The 14,669-nt window shown below is 43.2% G+C and overlaps 1 protein-coding gene across 1 annotated transcript in view; it reads right to left on the bottom strand.

Annotated features, from left to right (window-relative positions):
- Positions 1-14,669, bottom strand: part of LOC308077484 (uncharacterized protein) — a 140,932-nt gene that overhangs the window by 62,142 nt on the left and 64,121 nt on the right. The window contains exons 4-6 of the mRNA XM_080418180.1: positions 13,564-13,674; positions 11,464-11,538; positions 7,937-8,137 (exon numbers count right to left, since the gene is read on the bottom strand). Of these exons, the coding sequence (XP_080274306.1) occupies positions 7,937-8,137; positions 11,464-11,538; positions 13,564-13,674 (387 nt within the window). The remainder of the gene's footprint in view (positions 1-7,936; positions 8,138-11,463; positions 11,539-13,563; positions 13,675-14,669) is intronic.

The raw sequence follows: 14,669 nt of genomic DNA, 5'->3' as shown, positions 1-14,669 counted from the left end.
CTCCTGGGCATGCTATATAAGTTCAAAAGGAATAGAAAAGGTTCGCACACTGTAGCTCCAATCAATGACTGTAATTTAGGCATCCTTTGGGTTCAGCACCTGCCTTTAAAGGGTGTGTGGATGTACATGACCTCCTTTGATCCCCATGAGGTTTCAGTGGATCTGCAATGGTCTTGTGAACTAAATGCATGGTGTACAGGTCTATCAGTAACACTGCACTTTGGTTCCCCCGTTATCTTGCTGCCCAGTTATCAACTCTGTCCAATGTGTTCTTCTTGTGTGTGTGTGTGTGTGTGTGCGCTGTGTGTGTGTGTGTGTGTGTGTGTGTGTGTGTGTGTGTGTGTGTGTGTGTGTGTGTGTGTGTGTGTGTGTGTGTGTGTGTGTGTGTGTGTGTGTGTGTGTGTGCTGTGTGTGTATATATTTTTATAGATAGATAGATCGATCACACACTGTATATATTATTACAGTATATATATTGTCTGTAATAAAATACCCCAAATATGAATGCCAGGTTCAAAGTGGTTGAAACATAGAGATGTTGTTTCTTTGGTTTTCTTTGTGTTTAAAATCATCTGAAGACCAGTTACAGAAATGGTTAATCTCAGCTCTATAACTGACCAGTTAAAAGGTATAATATGAGAGCTGCATCTTATGTATGTTGTACTATTACATTTCTGCCTGATTCAATGAAAACTGGGACGGCAGAGAGCCAGAGAGCCACACACACACACACACACACACACACACACACACACACACACACACACACACACACACACACACACACACACACACACACACACACACACACACACACACACACACACACACACACACACACACACACACACACACACACACACACACACACATTATTTAAGTTCACATTTAACAAGAAATTCTTGGACACAAACAACAGTAGATGCACAAACTTGGGAAACTCAACAACAAGTATTTCAGGATACAGATCACGGGTACAGGAAGCATCGCCTCCTCCATATATGGCGACTGCCAATTATCACAGACACTGAACAGAAATTAGCCAACCTTAGCTCTTGGCCTGGGCATTCCTGCATGCCAGCAATCTGCAGGCCTCTCAACAACTAATTTATGGACATTACAGAGGCTATGAACACAAGCGGTTAACATTGGTAACTAAGCTGTATAATAGCATCCTTAAGGCGTTGGTACTTTAGCACCTTGGTAAGGGAATGCCTCTTGACTCACGAAAGCCAACAGATTAATTGCAAGGATTTATGATTAAATAACATTGATATTTTTTTATATTTATAAATACAATATTTAACAACATATGTAAAGCAAATAAAAAATAATAATCTATATTTGTCTCCGCCAGGTCGAACGGCCTATGCTTGGAGACTATGTTTTTGCCCCTGTCTGTCGGTCGGTCGGTCGCTCTGTCCGTCCGTCCGTCCGTCTATGTGTCCGTCAGTCAGAATGTGAACACCACTACATTTCTATGAAGGTACTCATTACTTTTTAGCATAGCTTTGAAGTCAGCTGTTGCTTTGTTTTCTTTTCTAAAATGCAATTGGCCTCACGCCGTGTTCCTCACAAGAGGAAACCACCCACAGTACCCACTCTCGACCATGGATGTATTAAAAGCTTTCAGCTTAGATGACTAATCCGACAGTCAGTGATAATGGTGAAGGAGGTGAGACAGAGGTGTGGACATTTTTTCATCTTACCTATCTGTAATCAACCTGTCACTCAAGTTAAACAAAGCGCTAACTGCCTCTGCTGCCTGTGCAAGGTTTTTAGTGCAGCTGGATTGATTCAGCTCAAAAAGTCGGGCGAAAAATATTATTAGAGAGCCGTCAGTCGGTGCTTACAGTTGGTTTCAGATAGTTACAGGTTTCTGTAAATGCATTGTGAAAACAATACATCAATCATTAATATTAACAAGACGTATTTTTGAATACTTATTTTTAAAGCAAGTACTCCAGTACTTTAACTCAAGTAAAAAATCTCACTGAGCAAATTTCACTTAATATTTGACCCGCAGTAGACTTTGACTTTTAAGTAATGGGGTCGTGTACTTTGTCCACCACTGTCCCCCAAACTCTAACAAACACAGACAAACAGGAGATATAGATAATATATATATATATATATATATATATATATATATATATATATATATATATATATATACACCTACGTACATACATACTGTACAGACAGACATACAGCAGATAGAAGTTGTACATGCACACGCAAACACACAGAAAAAAAGCAACAAGCACTTTGCAGACGTACTGCATCAGTTGCAGCCAGCCATGCCATGACAGCAATGAGCTGCTCCAAATATAACGAGGGTCAAATCAACATACCTATTAGCCTTAATGCTACTGGTCAGCCTCAATCTGCTTTAAAAAGGAAGAAGCAAAGGATAAGGGGGGTGAGAGAGAGAAGAGAGGAACGGTTGTTGGAAGGTCGAGGGCTAAAAAAACTATGAAACATTAGTGCTGATTTACTGCTGTGGCCTAGTTTGCTGCTACATCTTTGCTACACATACTCGTGCACAAAAGCGCACATGCATGCGTGGACACACACACACGCATGTGCACGCACACACACGCACACACACACACACGCACACGCACACACACACACACACACACACACACACACGTCTAGTTTAAGTGGAGCACACAGAAGTCAGGCCATGTAGAATGAAGCGCCATGCTTCATGCTAATAAACCCCCCCGACTATTCTATGTCACTATGTGGCAACGTTAATCGGGAAATGCATTGCAGACCAAATACATCAACTAAATCAGGGGTCTTCAACGTTGTTCAACCCATGGACCCCTTAGCTGAGAGAGAGATGAAGCAGGGACCCCCCCCTACATATTGTATAAAATTGTGTTACAGATTACCTCTCCTTTTCCCCACTACATCAAATAATTTTGAACATTAGAGGATCTACAAGCTCACAATGCGTCATGCTGCGATGCATTGTGAGCTTGAAAATCGGCTATTTTCGTCAAATGTTTGCCTACTATGACATGGGGGCTTGTAGATCTGCTATTTCAGTTTTTTTATTTTTACATATTTGAAAATGTATTTTAACATTTTTCAACATGGAAACGATTATGCTAAATAACTGCGATTATCTCAAAAAATAATTGCGATTAGACGATTATGTAATAATTGTGACAGGCCTAAGTACACACATACACACACACACACACACACACACACACACACAGATTCATAATGTGGGATATACTTTCTGCCACCTGCTCTGCAACACAGCAACATGGGGTCGTCTCAGCTGTTCTGATGTGCCCTGTTCCCAGCAGCCAGGCAGGCAGGCCACTGGGAACTGCACCACATACCAGCACCACAGTGTGCTGGTCCTACATTAAACTGGATCACATATGAACTGCACCACATACCAGCAGCCACACAGTGTGCTGGTCCTACATACAACCGTACGCATGTTCTGTATCTGTCACATACTGTATATGTACTGCACCACATACAGTACAGTAGCCGGCACAGTGTGTGCTGGTTTCAACATGCGACTGTATGCTGTTCATCATCAGAGATGCACTGAACTGGACAGGACCTCTCTGGAGGCGGTGCCGGGCCGCAGAGACTGTCAACTGCGCCAAGACGTGGAGGGCAAACCCGACAGAGCTAATGTAGTGCACATATAGAGCTGCACGCACACCCATATACTGTACAAACACACATACATGCATGCACACACACACGCAGGCAGTCAGTCTGTCTCACCCACCTACTCAAATGCACACACGTGTGCACTGATCCAAACGTGGGTGCACGCACACACGCACACACACCCACACACACACACACACACAGACAGCCACACCCAACCACACACACACATGTGCAGAGATTAAAAATGCACTCTCTCCCTCCCTCCCTCCCTTTCTCTCTCTCTCCCTGCAGTCACATCATGTTGACATTCTATACATCTCAGCATCAGCTGTTTACTGAACTAGACTGGATGAGCGGATGCTGCTGTAGCGGGTCTGAGGGTGGGGCGCTGCAACGTGACATGTAAGCACCAGGCAACCATGACAGAGAGCTCCGGCCATGTGTAGCGCCTCCGTGTGGAACACAGCAGTCACTGCGGCACAGGGTGGGGTCATGGAGACGGTATGTACTGCGTACTGTTAACGGGCACTGCCAGGGAGACAGCCAGAGAAATAACTTGAGTACATTGATAAACCATAAAAATTATGTTCACTTTATTTTATTCAGAATAAAACACATGATTAATTGTGTTCCAGGGGCAGACTGAACCAGCTGGGGAAACCTTGGTAGCAAATCTAAGTCAGCGCTAACAAATAATCTCTCAATAGGAACAAAAGAAACTATCAAGGTGGTGCCAATTAAACATAAATTATTTACATGTCATGGTGTCGGTTTTGCTCTTATATCATAGTGTGGGCCGGGCTAAGGAAAACCCTGAGTGGGGTTCTTCTGTTTGACATTTGACACCACTGCAGTCATTTGTCTGCCACTGGCAAAACTCTTACACAACATTTCTGTCTAGCACACCAAGGTCAACGTCACTGTTTCATGCCAACCGCCCCACCCCACATCAGTGTTGATTTCGTCGACTAAAACTATGACGAAAAATGTTCTTCGACTACCTTTTTTCACTGCCGAAAACTAAATAAAAACGAAATAAAAGCTAAGCTATGATGACTAAAACTAAGACAAAATATTATTGACAATTTCGTCAACAAATAAAAACTAGACTAAAATGTTAGAGAGAGACTAGTGGAGAAGAGATCCAGTAGAACTAAAAGACAAGTCATTTTATGCTTGGTTGCGTGCGCTAGGGTGTGCATGCTGAAAATAGCAGATCTACAAGCTGCAAGCTGCGACACGTTGTGAGCTTGTAGATCGGCTATTTTCAGCATGCAACCGAGTGTAAAATCAGCCATTACGACGCCATCAAGGCACCGCCAAAATACATTTTAGTCGACCAAATCAACTGTAGATTTAGTTGACTATAATCTTATGATATTTAGTCGACTAAAACTAGACAAAAACTAAAACATTCCAGATGACTAAAATATGACTAATTGTAATTTTATTCAAAAGACTATGACTGAAACTAAATCAAAATTTGCTGTCCAAATCAACACTACCCCACACAACCACACGACCCCCATGACGATGAAAAGTCAAAATTGTCGTATTGGAATGCCAAATCAGATTCCATATTAAAGCCCTACTAATTTACCTTTTCATGTTTGTCAATAATGTTGTTGCGGTCACCCGGGTCGTGCAGTGTTTTTTTTGTTTTGTTTTTAGTGGGAGATTGGTTGAGCATGAGTGCTCTTTTTCAACGCCCTGCTTCACATTCACACAGACACATATATTCAACCCATTAAGACCTGAGGCGATTCTTAACTCATTCAGTGCCACTCGACGTCTAAGACGTCCGTTGTATCATAAGCCCTGTGCCACTGGACGTCTAAGACGTCCAAAACAATTATAATGTTCAGAACCCAAGATATCATGATTTGAAAATGTTCTGCTCCATTCACTTCTTGTTTAACTTCTTACAGAAAAAGGCTGTATCTCGGCTCCTAAGCACTTTTTTTTTACAATGAATTTTGGCTCTGGCACTCAGAGCCAAACTGCCAGAAATAAGTCAGGCACTGAATGAGTAAAAAAAAAATCTAAATCCTAAAATGTTTTGGAAAAAAATCTAAAACATTTTTTTTCAAGATTTTGCATAAATAGCAGATCTACAAGCTCATAGTGCGGCACTCGGTGCCGCGCTATGAGCTTGTATATCTGCTATTTTTGAATAGCCAAAGAAATCTAAAAATTACACAGATGCGTCCCAGGTCTCAATGGGTTAAAACTGGGAACTGCCCAGTACAACCAGTCTTACAAGATATTGCCAGATAACACACAAAAAATGTTCGGTGATAGAGAGGGGGGATACAATTTAAGACAAGAGCTTAATTTCAAAATACAAAAGTATGTGCATTTCAATTTATGGAGTGAATTTGTGGAATGGACTGAGTGTGGAGGTACAACAAAGTCCAAATATGAATTACTTCAAGAAGGCATATAAAAAGGTCATATTTAAGAGGTATTTGGATGAGGATCGGGCTGTGATGACCTATTGAGTCCTGGCATCCCTGTTGCAATGCGGCCGGTCGTGGGCCTGTGGATCGGCTGTTTTCAGTTAAAGTATCAACAGGTTGGTTTTATTTCTGTTATTACTGCGGGGGTTTTTTATTGTTCTATTTTCATGTTTTCTTTGAACATGCAGTGGAGATGTTTGGGTTGTGAATTGTTTTTGAAAAATTTAGATAATTATCAGTGAATAGTTTGCATTGGCAAAAAGAGGGGTAGGAGGTTATAAGTTTTACACTTCATCCTACTCCTTTTTGAACATTGTTGTTGCTTTTTTTGTTTTGTATTTTTTGTAATCTTTTTTATTAACACATTCCATGCCAGACGTTAATCTCATAATGTACTCACCAGTGCCAACGTGTTATTGTTGTTTTTTTGTTTTTTTCACGTCGCCATAGACCTTGTTAAAATCCTTAAGACTGAGCTGTGCACTGTTTGTAAACATCGCGGACATCTCCCTGTTTCTACCAGTGAAGACCACGTGTCAAACGGGGCATCCATGTTGTAGTTAGAACGGTTTACGTTAAACAGTGATATGCGAGGAGAAAAAACTACAAGGAGAAAATTGAGTTTCAGTTTCGTCATTAGAACGGGGGCCGACGGGATCGGCAAAACCGGATCCCAAATAATTCCGTTCCCGGTGGTGCTACCGGAAACGGAAGTAGATAAAAAATCGCGTAGATCTACGCGATTGGCACGTGGCGGCTTTAAATAGGTTCGCATAGATCTACGCGATTGGCAGTCAATGTCCAAAATAAAACAAATTCATTCATTCATTCATTCATTCTACTATTGGCCTTCCTCAAGGGCTCTTCAGCGGTGTTGGGGGAGAGGGTTAAGTGGTGGCCATTCACTTGCCCAACCAGACCTTTCCTGCTGGTCCGGGCATCGAACCAGGAACCTTTCAGTCACAAACACGCTCCTCTAACCTTTAGCATAACTGCCCACCACCTCGTAGTCTAGGGGTTCAAATCTACCGCGGTGCATCCAGCTTTCCGAGCGTCTATCTATCTATACGAACACTGCCCGTGTTCGGAGGAAGGGAAGCTAGACGGGTAGGGCGATCTTTGTCAGTGCAAGTACTCCTACGGGCTGGGGGCAGCACCTACCAGCGGGGAATGTTGAACGGAAGGAGAAGGAGGGAGGTGCTATGTTCTATGTTGTCCGGGTGGGGGCTCCTTACTGGCAGGTGAGCCAGTAGGGCAGTGGTTCTCAAACCTTTTCATGTCAAGGACCGCCCAAATTGACACTTATTAGCCCGTGGAGCCCCATTGGAAAGATAGGCTACGGACCCCCATTTAATGGCATTTCTATCTCTGGGACCCCAATATATATTGTAAAATCAATGTCAATTTATCTCTCAGAGTTACAGACCCATAAGGGTCCATTTGGTTCCTAACTATCCATCATTTAGCTAGGGACCCCCTGGAACCCCCTCAAGGACCCCTGGGGGTCCCTGGACCCCACTTTGAGAACCAATGCAGTAGGGTACAGCGGTGGCAAGCGGTGGGAGGAATTAATTGGCATAAGGACGACATTTTGAGAAAAAAGTGGTACAAAATAATTGGCTACTCTAAATGTAGGAGGAGGGAAAAAAATTAAGAAAATAATAATAACGTTGTGTTCCGTCTTGTATGTGAGAATCCATGCATCAGAATCCTTGCATGTGGAAACCAGGAAGTGCTTCTTAAATATGACACCAAAGTTGTTCTGTCGTACGTACAGGTATGTTGACATACATTGTGTTGCTGTTGCTCGTTAACCTCACCTGCAGACATATCCAGAGGGCTGCGTGGGGCCTGGGGCTCTGGCAGCATGGGGCTGTGCTGTTTGGGGGGCTCCGAGCCCAGCAGCGCGGTGAGGGGCTGCTGGGGCTGCGACATGCTGGAAGACCTGTCTGCTGAGAGCGGGGCGGCGCCGACCTCCATGCCCCCCATACCCATGCCTCCCAGTGCAGCCTGGGAGAAACCTGAGAGACCACAAGACAATGTGAGCGTGTGTGTGTGTGTGTGTGTGTGTGTGTGTGTGTGTGTGTGTGTGTGTGTGTGTGTGTGTGTGTGTGTGTGTGTGTGTGTGTGTGTGTGTGTGTGTGTGTGTGTGTGTGTGTGTCAACCCATTAAGACCTGAAGCCGATTCTACAAATATCTTCAAAATCTCAACACTTTTCTGAAAAACTTTCTGTATGTTACTATATCAGTGGTTCTCAAACTTTTTCATGTCAAGGACCCCCAACATTATATGTATTTGGCCGCGGACCCCGAGTTTAAATCCCATAGACAGAGGGGACGGGGACGGTCGGCTAAACATGTTGCACCCTGACCGATAGACACACGGGCGCCTACAATTTCACGCCCACAATTGAGACAGCGCCATCACTCGGGGTAAAGGAGAACAGTCAGTGTACTGCAGCCCAGCCGATAGAAGCCCCTGAATTCAACTGTTTAGCTGTGTAGTTTAGCTTTTAAAATAATCCTACATGAACTGAAGACGATGTTTACGTTTTGGCCTATAACTCTTGAACCGTAGGTCGTAGAATAAAAAAACGTTTTTTTCCCCCCTAGATTCCTTGGGTCATGATGCAGCTCCCCATATAGGCCACGCCCATTCATCTTCAAAACACACTTTTAGCTCCTCCGCCCACAAAAATCGGTACACATGATCTCTGGACCCATGTAATAAACATCTCCAAGCAGAATTTTGATAGTCCATACCGTTCGTCCGTAAATGGCTTCCTAAGTTAGCGGGTGGGGCCTGTTTTACAAAAAAGGCCCAAAATCACGAACGAAGCGTCTGGTCAATCTCAAATTTGAATCACATGTCAAGGGTGGTTTACTCAACAAATCTCCAAAAGCATTTCCACTTCGATCCATAGGGGGCGCCACAAATGCACAAAATGTAACCGTTTGATGCAAAAACATTATTTTGGGGGGGATCAATCCTCTAAAAGTGAAACGCAAGTGATCTCAGGAGTGACGTGACAATGTAATTGGCGTAGCCTCCAGCGGTATTCCTCCTGGCGGCCGCGACCCGCGACTCGCGTCTGTGCAACCACACTTTGAAATTTCCCAGAATTGCGAATATTCTAGTTTAATCAATTCATCCGCTGGTGCCAGCGTGTTTTACCTTGTTTTGACGATCTTTTGACACGTCTGGAAGTGGACCGGAAAGGACTTTGGGCTCTGGGATTGAATGCTTCTACATCAACACTCTGGACCTGGGCTTTATTGTTGTTAAAGGTGACGGTCAACCCTGACGCGCTCTTCACCACCACTCTCCTGCTGCGTCTCTCCTCTGCCCTCCTCCTCTTCACTTCCTGGCGACCAAGGTGGCCACGACGTGCACAACGATGTAAACAAAGAGTGTCTGGGGGGTGGGCGAGGGTCTCGTCTATCCACCGGAACAAAAATATTGTTACCGTGATCGGCCATTTTGTTGCTATCGCCCAAAAAAGAATGTGTTTTGTGTTTTTCTACAAATCCTAATATAGGAGTGGACGGAAGTGACGCTTAAACGTTATAGTATAAAATAAAAACGATACATGAGACACAAACGTATTGAAAACCTCAAGGGATGCGTCCGTGACGTATATACCATGCGACCACTTAAACTTAAGATTTCCAATGCTAGCACCCTTGACACACTGATGGAGTATATTATAGTGTATTGCGGGTTGTATATTGCGACGGCAGCTATGTCACGTTAAAAAGGACAAATCAAACAAATGGGACACTTTATTAGAACACTAAAGAAATCGCTACAGCCTCAGTAATCAACCAGTGGAACCACGGTATTTTACGGCAGTACACCGTTCTCCCTTACCCCGAGTGGTGGCGCTGTCTCGATTGTGGGAGTGAATTTGTAGTCGCCCGCATGTCTCTATTCAGTCAGTGAAGGACCCGCACCCACCACTGTGATTGGCTGAGACGCAATAAGGTAAAAGCACCCAAATAAGGTAAAATATTCTGGCTTCGAAACAAACGCCAGATTGTTGTATCAATTTCCGCGTTGTACATGTTAACAAATTAACAATGCAAATTAAAGTCATGATTAACTAGTTGTTAGGGCAGTTTTAGGGCAGGTGAAGAGGATTTTCTGCGATAACAAAAGCCTGGAGAAGGGAAAACGCTACTACTAACAAGACTATGCTTGCACCTCTTGGTTCTCCAACATCTCAATGTCACTACAAACTAAGCTTCAGACCTCCCAAAACAAAATGATTCGACTACTTCTCGTCCCTTAAGCCCATGACCCACCAAATTCCAACACACTTTGCTAGTTTAGGACGGCTCAGGGTTAAGCAAATAAAAATGGGATTGGTATTTAAGATAGTCAAAGGGGCAATGCCCCCAATACCCTCATACCTGACTAACTACTTCTCCAAAATGAGTGACACCCACAACCACAATACTAGAGGGAGCGACCACGATCTGGTACCACCCAAATTTAGAACAAACATGGGAAAATTCTCATTCTACTAGTTTGCCACAAAAATGTGGAATGCCCCGACACCATCCATTAAAAGATGTGAATCACTGGTTTAATTTAAAATTGGCCTGAAAAAACATCTATCAGGAGACCACAAGGGGAGGTGAACACATTTTCCCATAGAAAAGGAGGTGTCATTCACCGCCACCATTTTTCCTTTTTCTCATATAGTGTTTTGTATTTGTTGATGACATGTATTATTGTGTGAATTGTTTATGCTATGTTGATTAATTGAATACATAGGACCACAATGGAAACAAAGTCCCCAGGAACGCATCTGTGTAATTTTTAGATTTGAGCAAAAAAAACATTATTTTACACTTTGGCAAAGTGTAAGAATAGCAGATATACAAGCTCATAGTGCGGCACCGAGTGCCGCGCTACGAGCTTGTAGATCTGCTATTTTTGAAAAATCATGAAAATGTGTGCAAATCTTTGAATATATATATATTTAAAGCGAACACTTGTAACTCAAATCTTTTGCTTCTGGGGGTCCCTGGAACGAAATATTTTGAGATGGGGGTCCACGGCCAAATACATATAATTTTAGGGGTCCTTGACGTGAAAACGTTTGAGAACCACTGATATTATTATAGCAACATACGTGTTTCAGAAAACCGTTAGGATTTAGAAGATATTTGTAGAATCTGCCTCAGGTCTTAATGGGTTAATCTTTCAGCCTTAATGTCAGACTGTGATATTTAACTGAGACCTTATGCTGCTTACATGTCTGACTAATAAAAGTATTCAATCAATCAAACAACAACAAACAAATAAAACAGTGATGTTGTCGTTTACTGGATACTGTACCTGAGAAAGCGCCCATCAGGTCAGAATCCATCATGTGGGAAGAACTGGTCTGGTCTGGATAACCTGCCATGGAAGCTAGAGGCAGAGACAAACATTTTGTTCAATTCTTTTTGAGGTGAGAGATACTCTCTATGTAATGCCTCTGGCCTGGCTGGCCCTGGCTCCAGACCAGGGACTCACTGAGTGGACCGCCTCTCGCTTCAGTCAGATAATCAGACTATAATAATGCTTCATTACTTCCAACACTTATTCAACCACATAACCCACTTTGTTGTGTGACAAACAGCCTATGGCATAGCCTATTTGTTATATATACAGTAGGCCCTGTTACGTCACATGTGTCAGTGCAGGTGATGATATACATATATGTATATGTACACGGTTGTTAACACATCGGGTGCCAAACACGGTCTGAACCGTGTTTGCACAGAGTAGCGGTCCGGTGCCGAACACGGTCCAGACCGTGAAATATGTGTTTTTGTTTTTTTCGTTTTTCTCCACACGGGCGGGGCTAGAGCAGCTCTGGGAGTACCCATTGTGATCCTGAGAAGGATCGGCCAGATAGATCACCGGAAACAAAAACATGGCTCCCATCCACTTCCTGTCTATTTCCTTCTTTAAAACGCCTATATCTCCGAATCTGTTTCCGGTGGGGAAAACCGGTCATGCGCGATGCGCGATCCCCCCCCATTGTAACTCGCGAGTGAAATGTTATCGTTCCAGGCTGTAGCCAGGGTCATCGCGCTACATGAATGGATGCTTTTTTTTACATGGATTTGCTCCTCGTGGAGTTTAGAGCTTTAAACATGAAAGCGCAGTCAATGGGGAGAATGCTGGCACCCAACGTAAGTTGTTATGAAAAAATGCTGGCACCCAATGTGTTAAGATTAGTTATGTAAGGGGTTGGTTGTACGTTTAATTTTATGTTGGTTTAGTTAGTGATCTAAAGACAAGCATTCCGCCCACTTCCTGTTTTTTTTGGTGCCGGAAGAAAAAACTCAATGCATTTTTCCATTGACATTTCCAAAAATATTTATATCTATTAATTTAAGCCTCGAATCAAGCCATCATGACATGACATGAATCATGACCATAAACGTTTGATTCTGTGATTTTTTTTTGTTGAAAACGGCAAAACAAAGGGTATTTATTAAATATAGTATATCATATAATTAAATATAAAATAAAAAAAAATCACAGAAAAAAACGTTTTATGGTCATGATTCATGTCATCTCGTGATGGCTTGATTCGAGGCTTAAATTAATAGATATAAATATTTTTGGAAATGTCAATGGAAAAATGCATTGAGTTTTTTCTTCCGGCACCAAAAAAAACAGGAAGTGGGCGGGAACTGCGACGCTCTATAGCCTATCTATAAGCCTATAGCCTATCTACAAGACAATAGCCTATCTACAAAATCACAACGCATCGCAATGCAATGCTTTGTCAGCGCTGATATTTTTGTTAATTTGTTAAAAAATAAATGAAAAAATAAAGAAAATGTCCAATTGGACTTTATTTTATTTCATTACATTTGATTAGATTTTGCCCAAAATAGGGATACCAGGGTTAAGATGGTTAAAACATTTAATGAAAAAAACAAAAACTAAAAACAATTTTAACAGTATGTTAAGGTGAAATCCAAAACAAAATGACATTTAAAGTGAGCTTTGAAAGAATAGCTGTGACATGATCACAATATACCATGGCATGTTGTGAGGTATTGATAAATTAATGCTCTTTAATTTGTACTGTAGCACTTCTATTTACCAAATGTAATACCAAGGTTCTTGAACCCAATCACTCAATGCAAACATGACTAGAAGAAATTGTCACTAGCGGAATTTGAAATCCCTTAAATTAAGCAATGAAAAACGTATGTCCATGTCGAACGGCATGTGTCTGAATGTAAAACATAAACACGCTTCTGATTAACACAAGTCAAAGGGGAGTGATAGAGAGGAGGTCATTTACGAGACTATAATGTTCCCATAAAATACACATTTCTCAAGATCTTAACATTGGATTCATATTATCATTAGTAGTATTACCATTGTTATCATGGCGATTGTAATTTCACACGGGAGAACTCCTCCTACCTGATAGGAACTGTGTGTCCAGGGCCTGCTGTTCTGCTGCTCGCGACCACACCTCTCCCTGTGGCTCTGGGCGCGTCGCTGATAGCAGTCCCCCCGCTGTCACTTTACAACCTGCATCAGTGGAAACATTGATCGGTCCGACATTAGTTCCACCCTTCACTGTTGGCGTCTTGACACATTACAAATGCATGCGTGCATAATACAAAGGCACGTGCGCACGTTCTCTCTCTCGCTCTCTCTCTCTCTCTCACACACACACACACACGCACGCACACACACACACACCCTATATGCGTGTCCACAGACAAAATGGCATAACCTGGCAACGTGCAAAGCGACTGAATTTGGTCCTATAAAGCAAATATCCCCAGTCTCATGCAGCACAACATGCACTGCCGTTTCCTGTGAGCTAGCTATGCGCCTCTTGTCTCTCTGTCTGTCTCCAGTGCAGGCTCAGCTGGCTCTGAGCTACAGTCCTAACACTGTGAACCCTGAGCTGCAGACACACACACACACACACACACACACACACACACACGCACATGTGCGATCTCAGTGGGGGAGTCAGTCTGGGTTGCTGTGACTTTTTCACTGTCTGTCTGTCTGTCTGTCTGGTCTGGGTCCAGGCCACAACCGCAGCCAGAATGCCCCCGCTACTACCCACCCCACCCCACACCCATCCCCCTCCTAGCCCCTCCTATACTTAGCCCTCAACTCTCATCCTGCTGCACGCCGGCCGGGCCAGAGATCTCGGGTGGCATCTGCCTAATTGTCTGATCTGATTTGGCTGTTCTTTTGACACAATGGAGGGAGGGAGATAAAAAGAGAGAGAGAGAGAGCGGGATTGGGACAGGTACACTAGGGGGTCGTAATGGAGGGGGGGGGGAGGGAATGGAGAAAGACAGAAGGAAGGAAGGAAGGAAGGAAGGAGGAAGGAAGGAGAGACAGAGGAAAGCACTCTTGGCATCCTTAATAAAAGAAAATGCAAACACGCCCTTCCAAATTGCCTAGCAGCGTCCACACTGGGTGACAGTGAGAGGAACAGACAGGATGCTACCCAAAGTCACACTGCCTCTACATATCACATAAAGCAGTGGGCGGGGTGG

This window comes from Gymnoscopelus braueri (genome assembly GCF_963280865.1).
Source record: "Gymnoscopelus braueri genome assembly, chromosome: 21".
In the NCBI taxonomy this organism is placed as follows: domain Eukaryota; kingdom Metazoa; phylum Chordata; class Actinopteri; order Myctophiformes; family Myctophidae; genus Gymnoscopelus; species Gymnoscopelus braueri.
This window is presented reverse-complemented; position numbering and strand designations above follow the sequence as displayed.